The sequence below is a fragment of the Hakea prostrata genome, chromosome 4 (assembly GCF_041222555.1).
Source record: "Hakea prostrata isolate BN-2017 chromosome 4, UWA_Hpros_2, whole genome shotgun sequence".
Lineage (NCBI taxonomy): Eukaryota > Viridiplantae > Streptophyta > Magnoliopsida > Proteales > Proteaceae > Hakea > Hakea prostrata.
This window is the reverse complement of record NC_142603.1, coordinates 49787579-49808582: the sequence shown is the minus strand read 5'-3', so window position 1 is coordinate 49808582 and position 21004 is coordinate 49787579. Positions and strand designations below refer to the sequence as shown.

At 37.6% G+C, this 21004-nt stretch overlaps 2 protein-coding genes and 1 pseudogene across 3 annotated transcripts; 1 reads left to right on the top strand and 2 right to left on the bottom strand.

Moving 5' to 3' along the window:
- Positions 1 to 374: 374 nt before the first annotated feature.
- On the bottom strand, positions 375 to 10009 carry LOC149019360 (NPL4-like protein B). Its single transcript, XM_089153389.1, has 2 exons — positions 8811 to 10009; positions 375 to 1019 (listed from the first exon to the last, which is right to left on the bottom strand). The coding sequence occupies exons 1-2, from the start codon at positions 9792 to 9794 to the stop codon at positions 765 to 767; spliced, it is 1239 nt and encodes a 412-aa protein (XP_089009515.1). The 5' UTR covers positions 9795 to 10009; the 3' UTR covers positions 375 to 764.
- Positions 10010 to 13625: 3616 nt separating this feature from the next.
- On the bottom strand, positions 13626 to 15533 carry LOC149019359 (peroxidase 24-like). The gene is made up of 4 exons (XM_089151016.1): positions 15240 to 15533; positions 14723 to 14914; positions 14310 to 14475; positions 13626 to 14203 (listed from the first exon to the last, which is right to left on the bottom strand). The coding sequence occupies exons 1-4, from the start codon at positions 15468 to 15470 to the stop codon at positions 13797 to 13799; spliced, it is 996 nt and encodes a 331-aa protein (XP_089007142.1). The 5' UTR covers positions 15471 to 15533; the 3' UTR covers positions 13626 to 13796.
- A 2128-nt stretch (positions 15534 to 17661) lies between these two features.
- Positions 17662 to 20979, top strand: LOC149019358 (rho GTPase-activating protein 5-like; annotated as a pseudogene). Its single transcript, XR_016173054.1, has 4 exons — positions 17662 to 18171; positions 19026 to 19146; positions 19244 to 19594; positions 19707 to 20979. The product of XR_016173054.1 is annotated as a rho GTPase-activating protein 5-like (transcript).
- The last annotated feature ends 25 nt before the right edge of the window (positions 20980 to 21004 follow it).

The following is a 21004-nucleotide window of genomic DNA, read 5'->3' as shown; positions in this document are numbered from 1 at the left end:
GGTAACTTTTGTGCATGATAAATTATGTAATGAAAATAAGTTTCGTATGTTAAAATAAAAAATTACAAAAATTGAAAATAGATTGAAACAATAAGATATACATATGACAAGAGTGTATATATATATATTATATCTTCAAATTTGCATTCGGATTTTAGTAACTTGAACAAAAATGAATAAAATAGAGTTTTTTAGCCTAGACGAAAACCTATTCCCAATTTTTGGAAGTTTTTCTATTCTTTTAAACAAAAATAAGAGTTAAAATGAACACCAAATACATTAAAAATACATAAAATGTCAGGCAATGAGAAAGAGAATTGATATCAAAAAAGCCCTGAATAATTTTGTAATATCAGTGTTAGTAACAAATGCATTTTCATTTTATTTTTGCTTTAACTAAGTTTTATTAAATACAACTTTCAACCAGATGCAGTCCATACAAAATGGAAAGGAACCAATCCCATTCGTTGCACAGACCGATCATACATCCTTTTGAATTCAAACTGAAGCCCTCTTGGAAGATGATAACCATCGCTGGGTAAGCTTAATGATGATTAAAACATATATTTTTATAAACATAAATATTCTGATAAAATTACAGAATACAAACCATTTGCTACGATAATTAAATGCAGAGTCAAACCACAATTTTGATTGTGTGCATGGAGCTGGGTTAATGGAGACTGGTTCATTGAGCCAAACTCTGATGCATGCTGCTTAGAGATTCAGCTGAAATAAAGGTCCTTCAAACATGTGAATCATGATTAAGAAGCACTGGCCATGGACTCTATTAGGAGCTGGTATCCTTCAGGAACTGTTGTCTGTGCCTGTACACATTCAGCCAATGCAGGAACATCGGAACTGATGTCTAAATACTTGGCCACAAACAGCAGCAAGTGAAAATCTGAAATTCGTTTCACAAATGAGAGGTTCTTTGCCCGATCCAGGTGATTCTTCAGTGCCCTCATCGTTACTGCGGTATTCCTGTTCTCAACTGGGAAGGTTGATGACAGTGGCCCCTGCATTAGTATAAAATTCATATAAGCAACATTACGAAAACAATCTGAGATTTGAAAAGATAATCTCATGTGCAACTAATGCAACTCCATCAAGTTACTACTAATGCAACCAAAGACGAACTGAAGAGGGACATGACTGTAAACAAAACATATTCACTGCAGAAGCTAAAATTGATGACAATTACTCAATATTAACCATTGAGAAACAAAATGTTCTTCAATATTTTCTTATTGTGGAGGTCAAATTGAAATACAAGCAATACACATTGGGTGTGCAGGGTGGACATATTGACTTAAGTTAAGAAGAACAATATCCATCATTTTGAGCTGACAAAACCCAAGAAGTTGACACCTCAAATAATAAAATTTTAATTAAAAAAAAAAAAAAAAAAAAAAAAAGACTGATTCTTCTACAGCAAACAAAAATCCAGGGAGTTCATAAAAACAACCCCAAAATCTTTCAATATAGTCAAGAATTTTAAGAATCTGGAGTTTCAAAATAATAAATGTATGCCCACATTATTGCAATTGATTTATGAATCATCAAACAAACCACCCTCTCCCCCAGAAAAAACAACCGGGGGGGGGGGGGGGGGAAGAAAGGAAGAGGGAATAGAGTGGGAGCAGCAGGAATTGGCATCATGAATCATACATTGCAAATAAAGAATCCTGACATTCCAAACACATGCAGGTTTTAGAACCAAATAATAATAAGAGTTCTATTTTTTTCACTTCAATCAATGATTTTTCTGGTTTTGAGAAGATTAGTGACCATGAAGCCAAAATGTTAGTCAGAACTTGGTGAAGTTAATGTAAAAGGGGCATACAGCCATTTAAACAGAAGATGCATACGGCTCAAACTTCTTCATGAAGAATTCACACATTGGAAGAGTTCAGAAAGGATTACAGCTATTCTATATTATTTCCTTATGATACCATGCCATACAATACCATCAGAGTCTAATAGTTCCTAGACTCCCATACGCTGAAAGAATTAGGGAGGATCACACTCCTCTGCTAGTGTCTCATTATTTAAGAAATGGAATCAGTTGAAGGGTAAAATAATGATTCCCTGTAAGTATTGAATTTTATCCTATAACATAAATATTTGGGGGGGAAAATTACTGACAATTTGAAAACGACATCTCAATAAACAAGCCACTGTGCAGAACCAATAAAACCAGGCTAGAATCTTGCCTTCTTTTTCCCTCCAAATAATGGAAGTCTATTGCATCTGTTTTCATGTTATCCTATTCGTCAGCTGTTCATAGTGACAAAACTGACACGTCTGACTATTACATTTTTACATTGACGTAATGCCAAACTCTTTGACACTGATAGACCACTGGTTACAAGAGTGTACATTCGATGGGCTAGACACTAGGGTGGCCAGCAGAAGTTACCCAAGAGAAGGAAATAAGGACATAGGTAGAAGGATGTGGTTAGGGGTGATGGGGGAGTTCAAGTTAGGCAGTTCTGATTTAGGCAGAGAAGTGGTTCAAGGATGGCTAAAAAGGAGTTGGTGTTTTGCTGCTAGCAGGTTCAATGTTGAAGGCTCTGGTCTATGGGAATTTTCTTGCTGTTTGGCATCTTATTTTCTCTCTTTTGCAAATCTGCTGTGTTGGGTTTGAAGTGCTTATCGCAGTGGCTTCAAAGCGATAAGCACTTCAAAGCACATTAGATCCTAACAGAATGGTGAACACGAGGATAGGTGGTAAGAGTAGAGGAAATGGAGAAGGCAGTTTAGAATTTGCAAGGAGTTCAGGACCTGCAAGAGCAGGTTTCAGCACTTGAATCAGAATTTGGAACATTAATTCAGCAGGTAGAGATTGGTTGGCAGTGCTCTGAAACTTTTATGGAAGAAATGAGATGTTCCATGAAGGAGACTAGGGGAAGGTTGATAGAGATCAATTCGAGGTCATGGAGGAGTTAGGCAGTGCATAGTGGCAAGCAGCATCAGTCGCTGTATGGAGGGTCGTCTAGAAGCGGAAGGGTGGAAGAATTGGGGCAGAATGTCGGAGAAGGGAGTCAAGGGAGGCTTACCAGCAATGGCTGGAATTACCGGGGACTTTGGGAGAAGATCCCATGGCGTGGGTAGCTCGCGCTGAACACTACTTCACTGTTTGTGGTGTATGAGAGGAGTGAATGACTGCAACATTTGTTTCAACAGTGCAGCGCTGGATTGGCTACAGTTTTAATTTCAGGGAACTCAGTGCACCCCCTTAGGTCGTGGAGAGAACTCAAGGAAGAAATGATGAAACAGTTCAGTTCCGCAAATTAAAACAACTCACGAGGAGTTGGTCTCTCAGCCATGGTACTAATTTTGCAAAGTTTTTCAGTTGTCTTGAGCCTACCAAGACAAAAGATGGTCCAAAACGAAATTGAGTCAATTGACTGGATTCCAATGAAATTTCAACGGAATTTTGGTACTTCAATGAAATTTCAAGAATTTCAATGGTTTGCAATTGTAAACTGTAATTGAGATTTGATTACTACTCCATATTTATTCTTGCATTCTAGTAAAAGTTTCAATGTTTTCTTGTATATCCATGTTTAGAATAGTGAAAATACATAATCCAGTTTTGTCCGCATACGCTGAAACATGCAACTGAAACATGGTACAATGCTGTACCATATTTTGCCAAAATCGATATCTCAGGGTCTCGACCAGGTTAAGACACTGAGATGAGACGTAATTTCGATCACTGCTCTCAGGCAAACATAACTTGTAGCCAAGTACAGGATTGGTCTGAGTGGCTCACAGCAATGACAACTGTCAGGGATCTACACTAGCAAAAGGGATCTTGCAACCTGTTTGGGCCAGATAATGGACACAGCTGGCTGAGACACCGAGACAAGACGAAACTTCAAACTATGCTCCTAGGCAGACAGGAATTGTAGGCAAGTACAGAGAGCAGTTTGAGTGGCTCACAGCAGTGTTGGGCGTGAGGGATCTAGGCTGGCAAAAGGGGATCTTCTAACCTGTTTGGGCCAAATAATAGACTTGGCCCAAACTGTAGAAGCAAAAAAATTGCTCAGCCTAAACCAGGCCAACCCAAGTCTCTTTGCCAATCAACCAAAAAAACTTAAGTCATAAGAATATTAGGTCTGAAACACTCTGGCAGCAGTAGGAATCTCTTCAAAACAGAATTTCAAACAGTCCCCAAGTAAAACAACAAGAATATCAACAAATTTCGAACTGTCCCCAACTAAAACAGCAGAAATGTTAATCCACCAAAACCAATATTCAGACCTAGTACAGAAGTAATCTCAAATAAATAAAGAAGCAGCAGCAATTGTATCCTTTTCCAATTATGTGAACCCCATTTTAGGGTTGGGGTTACTGTGAATTCCCAAAAATTTAGGGTTCGCCCAGAATCTTCCAGCAAGTAATTCTAAAATTCTATGGGAGGGTTTGGGTTCACTTTGAGATGGCTCAAAAATTCTGGATATCCTATGGGTGGTTTGGATGCAAAAGGAGAAGAGATATATAGTTTAAGTTGGGCTGGTGAAGGTTTGAGATGTTTGTGCATCTCTAAAGAAATCATGGGAGGACCCTAGGAAGGGTTTTTAACAAAATTATGTGGGAAGTGGTGGGGTGATCAGTCTTTACCTAAAATTAACTGGAAGGGAAGGGAAGTCTATGCTTGGGCATGGGAAGCAATTTGGGTAAATCATTTGGGTGAAACAAATTGATAAAGAGAATTTAGAGTTATGGAAATGGATCGTGATGAAGATCTTGGGCACTCCTGCATATCCGTTTATCTGCTGCTGCCGGCAGTATTCGATCATTCGATCCAACATTCTTTGGAGCTTGATCTTTGTTCCTGCAGCCTTTGGAGGCTTGTATCAGCCACTCAAGAAGGGTACTTGATCCTAGCCCTTATTATTTTTCTGCCCATCAGAACTGGACCAAACCTGCAGCAAAGCTGATACTTGGTTCACTTTGTAGCTGAAACTTAGGACTTGTTGAATGATATTCCATTAACATCTAATTTTGCATTCACTTCAGATCTCACTTTTTGGCCATGAAATTGGCTGCAATTTAGAGTCTAGCATCCTTCACTTCTATCTCCACTTGACCTGCAATTTGACATCGTTCCCTGGTTTGATTCCTATCTCCTAAGTTAGTAGTTCTGGTTTATAGCTATTTTGTTCTGTTGCAACATGTCACTGATACTACTATGGACTGGTTTACAGTTGAAACCCTTCTCCATTACATCTGGAACTACCAAAATCATGATCAACCCGAAGGTTCAAATCCAATCCGAGTTGACTGATCTGACCAAGAATTGTGAACTTGTAATCACAATTCACAATCAGCATCGGGATTAGTCATAGCAAATTTCATTCAGAATTTACCGACTTGAATAAGGATTTTAAACTTGAGGCATATTGGATTGGTCCCACTGACTCCAGATCAAAACTGTTATCTAAAAGCTCAACATCTTAGAGTAGGCCCAAAATTCTGGAAACCTACCAATACAGTACCAGATACTTGAGAATTGGCCACTTCAGAACACTTAGATTTAGGATTGATCATTACCTATTTCAATCCATTTCAAACAATTGGATAAGGATTTTAAATCAATCAGCCTTTTGCTGAATTCTGATCCGGGCTTAGGTCAGAATTGGACCCAAAAACCCTAGAATCGGCCCTCAAATTTAAAACCCATGATGTTTAACTTCTGATCTTAAAACTCTTCATCAAATCCATCAATTCTAATGATTCAAATTCCATTCAATCTAGAATGATTGATTTTGAGTTTTTGGGAGTGTATCATTGAGTTCCCAAACTTGAGGTCCGAATATAGGGATTTTGGGACCAATTCTTCCCAACTCTAGTATGAGCAGCTGCAACCAAATCAACCTACACTTCAAAGTTTAACATCCTTAATAGAATCAGATCACAATACACCGTGACCAATACTGATCTCAGCTATTCTAGAACTGCCAATTCTAGGGAATTTGAGACTAGATCATGTGGCTTTCAGATGTAAGCATGGAAATAAACCTGGCAAAATTTCACCAAATTCGGTCATCTCAAGCCTACTGAAACAAAAGTGAAATATGAAATTGAGTCAGCTGACTGAATTTCAACGAAATTTCAATATTTCAATGAAAATCAGGTGAAATTTTAAGAACTTCAAGAGTTGTAATTGTTAATTGTAATTTGAGATATGACTACTTCCCAGTATTTGTTCTTCCATTTTAATGTTAATTTCGATGCTTTCTTGTATATCAATGTTCAAATTTGTGAAAATACAAGATCTAGTTTTGTCCGCATACAACCAGGCATGCGTGAATCAGTAAGACCAATTTGTGTTAGCTTCTAGTAAAATATAACAATCGCCATTGTGTTCTTTTATGGCCTTAAACTAGGTCATTAAAAAAACCACCCAAACCCCCCACTGAAACCATAATCTGAGACATTATGCTGTTCTACCATGTTTTGCTGAAATTTTGGTAACTTGGTGTATTGTCCCGAAACGAGATTTCAAACCTTGGATATAAGGCTGACAACTGATTAAAGGGCTTTTGGGATCAATCCTGATCAATGCCAACCCATTCAGGATCAGAATCAACAGAGATCAAGTTGGTCTCCAATTCAAAGTGCTAATCATTAAATGAATCTGCTAATTCAGATCAGAATTGGCCATGATTGATTCTGACTCCACCTGTTTGGAATGACTGATTTTTGAAGTCGTTGGGATCATATCATTCAGTTTTCAGATTTAAGGACCAATTCTAGGGTCTTTTAGATTGACTTTGATCTAATCTAGTTCATAGCTGGAACGACTGATGAAATATCTGATGTCAAGTCACAATTAAGTAAGTCATCAAAATGACACATGTTGAACTGAATTAAATGATTTCTAGAGTGGAACTGTGAACTAAGAGTCTAATTTTTAAGAAAGGGGTGAATGAAGGGATCAAAACTTCAGATCTCTCTCCATGACAGGATGTTTATTTCATATCAAGAGTGTGTTGGGGAGGCGAAGGAAGACAGATTGGATCCAGAGGTGATGCTTATTCCTGTGATCTAGCTCTAGATTGATAGATCATCAACTAGTGGTCAGTCTTCCAGGGACTTCGGGTAGTTGGTTGGGGTATACAAGAATATAGAGTAGTTGGGTGTGGGGATTTAGAGGACTGGAAGAAGAAGAAGAAGAATTGGGGTTGGAATAATTAACGTTACTGTTGTCGAAGATCTTCTTAAACAACAGCTAGAACAATAGAAATGAACAGCAGCTTGAACGATAGAAGCAGCTCTTGGAAAAGAAAAGAGAACAAGAGAAGAAATCAGAATTGGAATAACCACATGTGCACTGCTAACAGCACCACGTGTGCACTGCTCAACAAAATTAAAGCACTTAACAAAGAGTCATGCATTAATCAAATCATCTCTAATTGAAAGGGCATGAATTAAATATATATGGATCTTATAAAAATTTCTAATTTTTTTTTTATGAAAGGACTTCTAAGTTCTAATTACTCTAAAAGACTCAATAAAATAAATCAATATCGAATTCTGTCCACCTAACAAGTTTCTTAATCTGACTCAAACACTGAATTTAGCTACTAATCCATGATTTAGCATTACTCCCAGTTTATAGGCTTATATTTTAGACCCATTTACATCAATAAACCCAAAAACAGAAGAAGCCTAATCTCTGCAGAACGCACTGGTGAGCCAAAATAAAGTGCACTAAGGCCAAGCTGACCCTCGGGACATTCTTGACTGCATCCACCTCTTTTATATTTATTGATAGGATTCCCATCATTTGCAGTCTCCAATGTCACACAAGGATGAGGTGCCAAAACCCTTTCAGGGCCTCAACCTCCAATATGCTTTTCCTATTCAGAAGTACAGTCTGGATTTTATATTGATCTGAAACCAAAGGGGATCTAACCAAATGATCCTATAAGCCAGTTGACACCCTCATGTCAACCCAGAATGACCCATTTAGATCCAAATGGTGCAAATACCTCCACTTGATCATGTGAAAAGAAGAGGAAGTGTCATTTGAATTCTATTTCTAAACTACAGATTGTGAACGACTTTTTTGTCTTTCAATCTTTACAACCTTGGTTCCTTAGAAGCAAGTCAAAAAGATTGAGAAATAGAACCATTTGATTTGATTCGTTCTCAACAGCCATGAGATGATCATCTTAGGGTGTCCTATTATTGAGATGCTCCTATTACACATGTAGTCTTTTATTTAGCTGTCCTTGAGACCTCTCAGGTGGTCATTGAACTCATCCCAATTCAACCCATCCAGACCAAGACTATCAACTTCCAAAAGAGTAGGAATCAGAGAGAATTTCCTCCTCTACAGGGAATAGCCTAGAGGACATTGAGGATGGAACTGGGGATGATTTTCCTGAAGACACTGCCCAATTAGTAGCAGGAAAGGCAGTGGAGGGCCTGAATATCTGCATAAAGAAGCCAACTACCTCTACCTCTAACATGATATCGTCAACTTTGGAGAGGGAGGAGTCATCTCTGGACAAAATCTTGGATTTTTCTAGTATTTTGGTTTAATATGGTTGCCTCTATTTGGCCAAGTAATAATCATTAGTACATAGTTATCTATTCCAAAGCCGGACGCGAGGCTAGTTGCAGTACTGATTTCAGCTGGAACAACTTCATCACTATACAATGATAATGGTACGATAAAATCTTTAGAAAGAAAAAATCATACAGAAACACGAGAAGTAAAAGCAGGTATATATTTCTGACCATCATATGGAGCTAATAGATAGCATTGTAAAAGAACCAAAGCGTACCTGATGATCCATTATCTTAACCACTACCAAGAAGAAATCATTGTCAATTTCCTTGGTATCCTTCACACCAACAACCACATCTTTCTTCATCCGAGATAGTTTTGGGTCTGCATCTCCTTTAATATCAGTCTCGAACCAACCTTCCTTGAACAACCTGACACACATATCACTCATTTGAAAAGCTTCAAAGTGGACATCAGCACCACCATCCTCATTGACTTCCAGTTTAACCACTGCAGTGACCCACTCCTTCAGCCCACTCTGCCCGTGAAGTTCAGCAGCCTGGAGGATTTCAGAATTCGAAAGTGTATAGCCTTTCTCACTCTGCCCGATGGTCTGAGTAAATATGAACCCTACCTTCCTCATCCCCAATCCCAAAGCAATTGCCTCCACAAGGTTTTCCTCGTTAGAATCCCTCATCAAAATCAAATTCTGTTCCGTGCCCTGCTGCGGAGGCTCGTATATGAAATCCACCTCAACCTTCCCTTCTGCCGAAACACTCCCATACATGAATCCTCCACGCTTAACTGCGAAGGCTAGCGAGTCGTTTACGTAATGCTGGAATGAATTGGCGGCATCTCTATCAAAAGACACAGCTTCACAGTGCGGTTTCTCCTGGCGGCTAACCCTCATCTGCTTTGCAATGAGATCATCCATGGTCATCTTCCTCCCAAACGATCCAGCCGGATTGATACGTGCGCCAACGACCGTTCTTTCTCCCTCGTAAGCCAAATAAATCATCGAGCCATGAGATACTCCAAGCGAAGAAATCAAGGTCTGGGGATTCGACATGTCCGTAAAACGAAGCACATCATCTGGTGTTTTGGCAAGAAGCAAGTTCTGGTTTTTCGATAGGGTTTGTTTCGACACAGGGACTCTCAGTTGCTTCTCGATTTGGGTTCTCAGCTCTGAAACTGTCATGTTAGGGTTATCGAGGGTTACTCGCTCTAAGCCATCTCTGCTACGAACTCTGATCAAAACCATCTTTGCTAAACTCGATTCGAAATTTGTCTAAGCGAGTCACCAACTAGCTATAAAAGGGTTGCGAGTTTATCAACTGTATGAGCTGATCAGTATAAGAGATTTAGCTATAAAGGGTTAAAAAAGTTTGAGGAACGATTAACTTGCAGAAGACGAAAAGCTTCGATTCCATCTCTGACTTGAACTGGTGATGAAAGGAAAGCCGTAAAGGTACTCGAGTTAGGATACCAACAGAAGAAAAGCATAGTGAGCTGGGACCCGCATGTGATGCTTCGAACTTTGACTGTCCGATCAGTATCAGGACAGCATCAGGTAATTATGTTTTTGAAGAATTAGGGATTAACTTGGCCGTTGGATCAGTATCTCGGCCAAGTCTTGGGATCGGCTTCAGGCTCAACCTACTTTTAAGTTTTAATGAAGAGAGGGTGGGTTAAATTGGGGAAAAAAAAAAAAAGAGGGGGGGGTTGGGTGGTTGGATAAAAAAAAAAAAAAAAAAAAAAAAAAAAAAATACATCACTCTTAACATATAAAAAACTATCTGCATAAAATAAAAGAGACGATAATATATTAAAAAAATATATATTACTATTGCTTTATTATATTATATATTTTAATTACTAAAAAAACTCCACTCTCTATAAAATTACTACTATCCCTTCAGTTCTAATAGTGTTAAATGACTGTTATAGTTTAATGTTTAATGTCTATTTTGTCCTACCATTATTAAGAAGCAAAAAAAAACAATACCATCTTCTTTAAAAGAAAAAAAATGAAATACCAAGTTTACACTTGTATTCTAATCATCTTGGATTCGTAAAAAAAAAATTATGAAATTATGTTTTCTTTTGTAAAAAATACTTCCTAAAATGAAAATGTCAACTAGACAATAAATAAATAAATAAAAATAACTTTCTAAAATTGATAACATCAAGTTGGAATGTCAATAATAAAACCTAGGAAAGAAAAGCACTAAATTAAAAACTAACTATAAGAAAGCTAAAAATGAGAAGTGTCTATTTTTTATTATCTTATATATTGAATCTTTTTGTTTTTTTTTTAACCAACACATCAAAGAGGGAAAGACAAGGGCGAAACAAAGACCAACAACCAAGAGGGAAGGCCGAGCCCCCGAGGAACGCCCCAGCAGAGAATGAGCACGGGCACCCTAGGAACAAAGGAAACTACAACCAAAAATAAGAAGAAAGGGGAGATATCCACAATATCAAAATACAACGAAGTAGGGACTTTAGAATTAAGAGCATTGATCAACGGACAATCACTTCCACCATTATATGATCAAACCCCCGATCTGAAGAGCCCACAACCTAAAGCTTCTCCTTCAAGAGGTGTAGAAAATGAGTAAGGGACAGAGACCGCACATGAAGAAACTCCCTTTTGATCTTATATATTGAATCTCGGTTTGGATTTTATGAAGGGAGAGGAAGGAGTGGGGTTGAGGCCATCGACAGAAAGAGGAAGAAATTTTTTCTTTTTTCCTTGGGCCGGGTGAGAGGAGAAGACAATTTTTTTCCCCTTTAATTAAGAATAATTTTCCTTAATTGTTAAGAGTAATGTTTAATTTAATATGAGTGCAAATATGTAATATAAAATCTTAGGGTTACTTTGTTGTAAATATGTTTAAAACTTATTAATATTATTTTATATAAATGTATGTTTTAACTTGTCTTATCCAGGTTATTAGTCCCAAATCCCAACGGGTTGAGAGGAGTTGATTATATCGTTTATATATAGTAAGGGCCTATATAATATTAATTTGAGTTAAGATTCGAACCCTGTGCGACGATGCGAACTGGGCCCAAACCTTGTTGTGACCCTACCATGATTATATAGATATATATTAATATTAATACAAGACGGGCCCAGCATAGGCCCTATTTGAGAGGCACTCTCCATAGGGAGCGGAGACCCCGAAGAGAGCAGTGAAAGGACCCCTAAAGAGAGAGGGCATACCCCCACCCCCCTGGGGCTAATATATCACTTGTTCATTCGACACCGAACCTCCCCCCCCCCTCTCTCCTCCCCCCCTCTCTCCCTGTTATTTTGTTAAGCGAACAAACCGATACACCGAGTAACCGGGGGCAACCAAAGGGGGAGACGACTGGGGGAAGACACAGAACCGGGCACAAACGAGGGCAAAACCCTAAAGAAATTACTTTTGTATGTTTAGCTGAAGGAGTATAGATACAACAACGAGGGGCGATTCTTCAACCGCTTTCATCATACTTTAGGTTCTTAAAAAAAAACATTACCATGATATGCAATATTGCCGAAATTTGGCGAAATATCGCCGAATTTCGGTGGTTTCGATTCATGGCTAACCGAAACTAAGAGCAAACCGCGAACCGGGCAAGATATCGGCGATAGTGTCGAATATTTGAGATAAAATGAAAGGAAGAACACGGAAGCACAACCGCTGATTGCTCTTCTCATTGTCGTCATTGCTTTGATTTTCGATTGGATGGGACAGTCGTTGTCGATTGCTTTAACTTCATCGCCATTAAACCTCGCCGACAGCAAATCCACAAACCCTAAGCAAAATCTCATTCAGAGCAGATTCGATTCCGTTCTCTCTTTGATGTCTACCTACGTCTTTGATCTCCCCGATGAGTGCTTGGCTTACATCTTCTAGTACCTTGGATCTCTTGACCGGAAACGTTGCTCTCTTGTTTGCCGTCATTGGCTTTATGTTGAAGGTTAAAGCCGAAATCATTTCTCCCTTAAAGATGAAGCCGATCTACTTCCTCTCATCCCTTCTCTCTTCACTCGTTTCGATGCCGATATTTTGGTGAAAGTTCACTAGGTATTGCCGATTCGCTATAGAACTTTCACCCCATGATCGTTACTTACATCATCACTTAACTAATCGAATTTAAGTGGTAAGGGGCATCACTAATTAAAGGAAAAGTTCAAAATTGGACTAGTAATTCAAAAAAGTCTAGGAGAGAAAATAGTGTTACATGGGACAATAGTAATTACCAAAAAAAAAAGGGCTATATTATATGGGACACTAGTTTAACGCCTTATTAGTAATTATTCCTATCCCAACCCCCCGTAGATCCCAACCCTTTACTATAAGAAAATTACATGATTAATTACTTTAAATTTTTCTTTACAAAAGTAATCACTCAATGATTCAATTTACGAAACTAACCTTGGGTTTACAAAACTAACCAAACAATTATTTTTCATCTCTAAAATTGACTTTGGGCTTGCAAAACTAATAAAATAATAATGGACATTTTTACTCCAAAAACTAGTTTATCCAACTTTTTAGAAACCATCATCTTCTTCCTAATCTCCAACTTCTTCGCTTTTTTTTTTTTTTTTCATTCCTTCATTATGATTGTCCAATGTACCAATATGGTTAATTTTATAGGTAAAAAAAAACAAAATACAATGAAAAATCACTGTTTTGATTAGTTTTATAAATCCAACATCAGTTTTAACTAGTTTTGTTATTTTGGGACATTTACTACTTTTAAAAAGCAAAACATAAAAATAATTAATCATAAAATTTTCCCATGTATATTTTTATACAAAAATGTGTGGTCTCAACCTAGCTATCGGATGATATATAAAGGTGCATTCTAGATCCAAGAAGATGACCCAAAACCAAATTTGTGAACTTAAGAATGACCTGAATAGACCATCAATTTTCACCACAAAGTAACTTAAATGTCCAATTCCTAAATTGATTCAGGTGAATTTCAATCTAATTTCCAATTCTTAATAATTAAAAAAAATTAAGTTTTTCTTCACCACACTGAAATCCTCTTCATCCACAGTATTGTCTCATCAATGGATGGGAGAACTGGTATACATTCATATTAAATATTCACCATCTTATATAGTTTACATACACATCAAATCTTCTGAAATAAATTTTACCAAAAAACAAACAAAATCCTTTGAAATAAATATGAAAACCCTTTTTAGGTAACCAACCATTTGAATATCTCCAATACAAGTACTTAAAAAGACTCTTTAAGAGTTCACAAGGTTGCATTTTTTCCTGATATCTCCAGAACTTCCTGTTAGGATCCCAATTGCACCCATCCTCTTCATTGATTGACCGAACTCTGTGAAGAATTTTCCGTCGACGAGCATCTCGTCTACTATTTTCGCTGGGCTCTTTTCAGTTAAGAGTGAGGCATCAGATGTAAAGAGACCTTGTTGAAGCTTCAAGTTGAAGAAGTAATGGTTGTCAAAGGACAGAGAGCTCTGAGGGTCCAATTCTACTGTTGTTTTGGTGTCTGATAAGCCTTTACATTTTGCTTTCAAGAAAGCAGCATAGGTCAAGTTCAATGAAGGATCCACATCTCCCTTCCCTGTGAAATTGTAAATTCTGTTGCTGAAGAGATTGCAGTGGGTCTTCCCAATAGTATGTGCACCTTAAAAAACAAAAATTCCTATTAAAGCCAATCCTTGAAAGAAAATTTTCATGTCTTCACTAGTAGATTTGTCAGATAAATTCCAAATAGTTTGCTTTCATGATACCTGATAGAACTACAAGATCTTTAACATTGAGGCCTCTGCTAGCAAATATTTGCTTAAGAGTGGTGAAGTTGAAGAAAGGTGAAGGTATGTTGGCAAGGGCTTCTGATGCACTTGAAATTTTTCCATCTTTTCTACCAGTAAGCACTTCCCACATTGGTCTCTGGTACTGCAAATGCACACACACACACCAAGTGATCAGATTGCCAGTTGGGTGAGACTAAGTTTTGGAGAATCAAAGCACATAGCTGTATTTCTCAATCTTTTTCACTTTTGCATTACCAAATTCATTAAGGATTGATTAAAAAAATCAGTCACTCCCAACCACCAATGAGAAGTTCAAAAAAAAGAAAGAAAGAATGAATGAAAAGTTTTCCTTATGAGTTTAATAATAACTTGTACTCAAACTATCTTACCTGGAAAGAAACAGCATCTCTAGCAGCTAAAGTAAGGATATCAGCACAAGAAACTACACCAGGGCAAGTCTTCTCCAGCTGGGTCTTCACTTCTTCAAGAACATCAAAACCAGCAATAGAGATGTTTGGAGGTGCGTCCTTTTCAGCTTTGTTGTTTGAAGTGGAGTCCAACAAGATTGATGCATCACAACCCTGATTAAGATTTTAGACCAACCAAGCAATTTATATGAATCAATTAAACCCTTTTAAATTTGATCTAAGGTGTACTATTGAAGCTGGATTGATTGACTAACTAAAGTGTACTATTGAAGCTGGATTGACTGACTAACTACTTCAAATTTAAGTCTATTTTTCGTTTGTTTGAGTGCAGAGAGAAACCAAACCCAGGAAACAGAGGACTTCATGATCAACTACAACAGTGAAATGGAAACATCCGCATGCATTGCTAGTTGCTACAATGTTGATTCATAATAGCAGAATAGAACAAACAGTACAGTTCAAGGGTTTGAATCTTTACCCGAACGAAGCAATCATGGAAATGCATTCTCAGCAACTTTGGTGGCAATACTGAATTGCTGGCTACATGCTTCCATATAATGTTCCTGACAATCTCCTCTGCAAGTGGACAACTCTTCTTGTAGAAATGCTTCTTCAAATCACCTGCATGGCAACTTCCTACAATAACTATTAAGGAAACAACATAGACCCAGAAGTGGAGCTTAAGCTTGATTTTGATCTTGATCCTCATCTTTCAGAATAAGGGAAATAAGAAAATGGCCTTCAGTTCTCACTTTTTCTCTCTCTCTCTCTGTGTCTCTCTCTGAAGGATTTTGCAATGTTCAGTGGTGCTGAGACCTTTTATATGGATAATCACTAACACTCCATGTGTTGTCTTCCTGTGCAAAATCTTCATTGAAGTGGTTAAGCAAAGAAAAATGCAAATTAAGCGGGTCCCTATACAGCTAATCTTTTTTGGTTAAGATCTATTTACAGCTAGTTTGATACCAAGAGAAGCATCCAAGTCAGACTACATTAAGATGGTTTATTTTTCTTAATTGTATAATGAAGGTCTGAATAAATGGAATAGGATCACTAGTTAGGCTCTATAAGTTAACTAATTTTTTTTGGGAATATGTGTGTTCTGGAATGTACATGAATCCAAGATTTTCTTGGTCTTATTGTCTCTACATAAAAAGCTGCTATCACTGTGATAGAAGTACATTCACATATAAATCATATTGAAACTTCATCAAATGGGGAAGAAGGGTTTTTATGTTTTTTGGGTTTTCAGTGGTCATATGTTCCCACCGGTGGGCTAAAATGGGGACCACACACAAAAGACTTGCGGCCAAACTTTTATGACACATCATTGTTATTTATAAGATTTGTTGTTGTAAAAGGTGGCAAGATGTCCATTAAAACAAGGTTTAATGTGAAAGTTCAAATTGATGATGTGATGTACAAGGACTTGTCCACAAAAACTAGTAATTCTAAGGAGGATATAAACTCACCATTGGAATTGATTCTCATTAATGTGTAATTAGGGGTAGAGTCAAGATTAATGACTTTTTTACACATCCATCGTTTTTACTAGTAAAAATTTTCCTAAATTGGGGGTCAAGTATTAATATTTTATACATAGAAAGAGGGTCAGCATGGAGATTTCAAAAAATTGGGAAAAGAAAGGAAGAAATTTTAAAAAATTGAGGAAGGAGCAAGTGCTACCAAATCTATTGGGTTATACACTACCCTGAAATGTTAGGACTAAGGGCGATTAGGCATTTTAGATTCATAAAATAAAGTTTTATTAGTTTAGTATGTTTTCAGGTTTCACTTTTGTGGATTAGTTGTTATAGTTTTTATTTATTTATTTATTTTTTAATTAGATCCATTTAATTACTATCTTATCCTTTCCCATTGCCGAGATTGGCGACACGGCAAAACCGAAACCACACACGATATCCAATGGGCTGACGGGCACAAAGAAAAATGAAAAATTATGTCAATGGTGAGTTAGTAGAGCGGTTAAAAGCTCAGACTCCCATGGGGAGGTCTTGGGTTTGCACCCATCCTGCGACGTTTTATTTCCAGTAAAAAAGAGGAAAATTACATGATTAGTTAATTTTAGATTTTTTATTATAAGATGAGTCACTCAATGTTTCAATTAATAAAACTAGCTAAAATTGAATTTGAATTTACAAAATTAACCAAAAGAGTGGATTTTCATCCCCGTGTTGGTTTGATCAATTTTAAGGTTAAAAATATCCAAAGGATTGAAAAATCACTATTTTAGTTAGCTTTTTTTTGTAAATTCAAACTCAATTTTACTTAATTTTGTTAATTGAAATATTGAGTGACTATTTTGTAAAGAAAAACTTCAAAGTAACTAATCATGTGAATTTTGTTAGTTAATTTTTCTAACAAAATTCACATGATCAATAATGTTTTGTCCTTCCCCTCCCCCTCTTTTCTATTCAAAGACCAATAATGGTTTAAGAGTTTTCATAATAAAATAGAAAAGACGTTTAAATTCAATGCTGCGTAATTAATGCACAGCACTAAGCTACAAATAGTGATGATCAAAATTTGAGTGGACCACTCATTTTTTGTGTGTTGAACTTTTTGAACTACACCGACTGAACAAAAAAACAAATGCAAAACGGTCGATATTCAATCTCGATCACAATTTTGAATCTCGACTGTAGACAGTTCAATGTTGTGCATTAATTGTGCAGTATTGAAGGGCGACCCTACTAAAACGTGATGGAGGAGCCCTTTTGAAGGAGGTTGGTGTGGTAGACCTGTAGTAGTAATGGGAGTGTGGTACAAATGTAATTCTGAGGAACTACAAGGGTAATTTCGGTTTTACTGATCAGCTCTCTTGAATGGATAAAATTTTGAAACCATTCGAGAATTCCTTTCAAAGTCCACAAGTGCGGGAAGAACAGACAAACCCAGCAACGGACAACTGCTTCTGTTTTTGAATCTGTTTCGATCTAAAACTACAAGAGGGAGCCAAAAAGACAGCGAGAGATGACCAGACTTGTGAGAAGTGTTAGTTGCAGAGGAGATTGCTATGATGAAGGTGGGAAGAGAAGTAAAAGCAATCTCTGAGATGACCGTGGCGTGATGGTTGTGAGAAGTCTTAGTTGCAGAGGAGAATGCTATGCAGGTAGTAGGAAGAGAACAAAATCAGCCCAAGAGAAGCCAAGTCATTCTCTCTCTACCTTTTTCACATTTCTTGCAGCATTATTGAAGAGATCTATGGTTGCTTGCCATATCTATCGCCATGAAGATCCCGTTTCTAACGCTACCGTCCATCATATGGAGATTGGGCCCCCTACCAACGTTCGCCATATCACCCATGTCACCTTCGACCGCTTCAGTGGCTTCCTCGGTCTGCCCCTTGAGCTCCACTTGCAAATCCCTTCTTCAGTGCCCAGCGCCAGGTTCTTCTTCTTCTTCTTCTTCTCTCTCATGGTTACTCACAGACACTCAAAGATTTGTTTTGGGTATCTCTTTCCACCCACCAACCATTCACAGATATGCTTCAGTAGGTTCTCTGTAATACGGTTTGGTGGTTATTACTAATGAAAAGTTGCCAAATAATTGCTTAACAGGAGGAAATTGCTTATTTTTTTTCATATGCAATTTCATCATCGAACACAATTTCGAAGACTAATTCTTGGAATATTTTATCCTCCTAAAAGTTTGCCTAATTCATAGTTTTTCTTGCCATTTGATGGGAATTGCTCTGTTGTGATGCCATTAGTTATCTTAAATTCATTTTTTGGCTAGCTTATAACATTTCTTTGTCCACACAAGGAGAAATTTTCTGTTTGTCATTGACTTATGCTTTGACTACAAAATCGATTATACGGTAGCTCCAATTCTTCATTGATGGATAATAGAATGCGATGCAGTACCATTCACAGCTTAGTGCAAATAAATTGGGCAATGAAGATTTTAATTTCCAGAGCAACGCCTCATTGTTATACAAAACAAAGTTTTGATCCATGATTTGCTGTTCATGTCTCTATTGTCAGTCCCACTTCAGTTTTCATAAATGGGTTTCTTTCCAGTTCTCCCAAACACATACCCTCCCCGCTACACACACATTCCTCTCTGAGATTAAGAAGAGAGGGCGTCTCTGCTATCTGCTGGACTCCATAGGATTGATGCATAATTAGATGGCCTGTTGCAACTTATATTTTCAGGATTTTTATTTTCCTTTCACCGTGGACTCCTCGCATTGTGAGAGATTGATTACCATCTTTCTCACCTTGTGTATGTTTTGGTGTAGTGCTACTGCATTTGGCATCTCAACAGAATCCTTGCAGTGCTCTTATGATTCTAGAGGAAACAGTGTGCCCATAATTCTCTTGCTAATGCAGGAACAGTTATACTCACAAGGAGGTCTAAAGGTACAGACACGTAAATCTTTCTTGATTAACTTCAACAGGAGAATAAATTTGGTTGCAAAGAATTTGTTCTCATTGGTTTTTCTGTATTGCTCCTTAGGCAGAAGGGATATTCAGGTTAACTGCAGATAAGAGCCACGAGGATCATGTTAAAGACACGCTGAACAGAGGTATTGTACCAGAGCTCATTGACATTCACTGTTTAGCAGGGCTAATCAAGACCTGGTTTAGAGAGCTCCCAGAGGGAGTTCTTGACGACCTTGCTGCAGAACAAGTCCTTCAGTGCAACACAGAGGAGGACTTGGTGGAGTTGACGAAACAGCTCATGCCAACTCAGGCTGCACTTCTTAACTGGGCAGTTAATCTTATGGCTGATGTAGTTGAAAAAAAGGAATTCAACAAAATGAATGCTAGAAACATTGCAATGGTCTTTGCTCCAAATATGACACGGGTAAGTAAATCAACTTCGACAGACTTAAGATCGCCTGTTTTTAGATCCTCAGCTTGATAACTTATTACTCATCTTCCACACTGTACCAAATAAGTTTTTTGCCCTTTATCAGATGTCTGATCCGTTGACAGCTCTTATGCATGCTGTTCAAGTAATGAACTTGCTCAAGACCTTAATCATAAAAGCACTAAGGGAACGTGAAGAGGCTTTAGCATTAGGAAGCTTGCCCTTCTCAGTGTGTTCAACTGAGCAACATATTGTCTACAGTCAACGAAGGATGGACCCAATCTTGGAATTGAGGGGACCAAATTCAGATACTGATGATTTTTCAACTAGTAGTTGCAGTACTGGAGATGAAGACAAAGATGGAGACAAGTCATCAAATGATTCCCAGGAGTGCTTCTATCAAAAATTGGCTGAGTGTGAAGTACCCACAGATGATGGTCCAGAAGAAGCTGAAGGAGGAGAACTGGTAATGGAGCATTTTAGAAACAGTAGCTGTTTCTGTCTTACAATGCAGAGTTCTCTTTTCCATCGTTAAACATTAAAAGTGGGAGTTCAGGGTTAGGTACCAGTTATATAAAGAACTCCGGGATAAATGAGATTTCTACATGAGGCGTGAATAGTGATGTTGTCAGCAGATCCAAGGCAGTAAAGCGATAGAAACATCAATCAAGCGGAATTCCATATGCTCTATTTCCTTGTCAGTATTGAAGCTGGTGAATTTGGGCTACTGCATTGAACATCGAGAAAGATTTGTGTGGATGAATTGCCTGGGTAAATTAACCTGGTTCACCTCTATGCTGATTTGGTGCTTTCTATATCGACTTCGGCGACTAGATTTCTGATTAAGGCCATGTATTTGTAGCAATTGTTGAGTCATCTATCTGTGTGGTTCAGTTTCCAGCTGAACATCTAATAGTGCCTTTTGTTTTTCTTATGCTAGGGCCAAAATTATTTTTGCTTGAAACCAGTTTGTTTGTAAGAGAACTCTCATGAAATATGTTCATTTTTTCACCTTTTAAGATTTATTATCGGTAACTGTTTTTGTGTCTTTCTTTCTTTCAAGCATGCAGTTCTGTCAAGAAATCTTGTCCACTTTAAAAAATCGAATTATGATCTCAAGGATTCTATAGGATATCTTCCTGTCCCAAACCCAAAACATAGGCCTTTCTTTTTCTCCTGGTCACAGAAGTCACCAACATGGCCTAGCAGATGATTGTAAAATTCACAGTTTAAGGAATTGAGATCAGATTGGCTGAATAAGCAGATCCAATTCAGTATTGACAGTTGGTGATCTTGGTTTTTGCTGATCAGATCTGGTATTCTAAAAACACTGTAAGTAATCACTTTTTTATGGTATATTTTGTGATACATGGTAGGTATAGATTATTGATTGCTCATAATTTA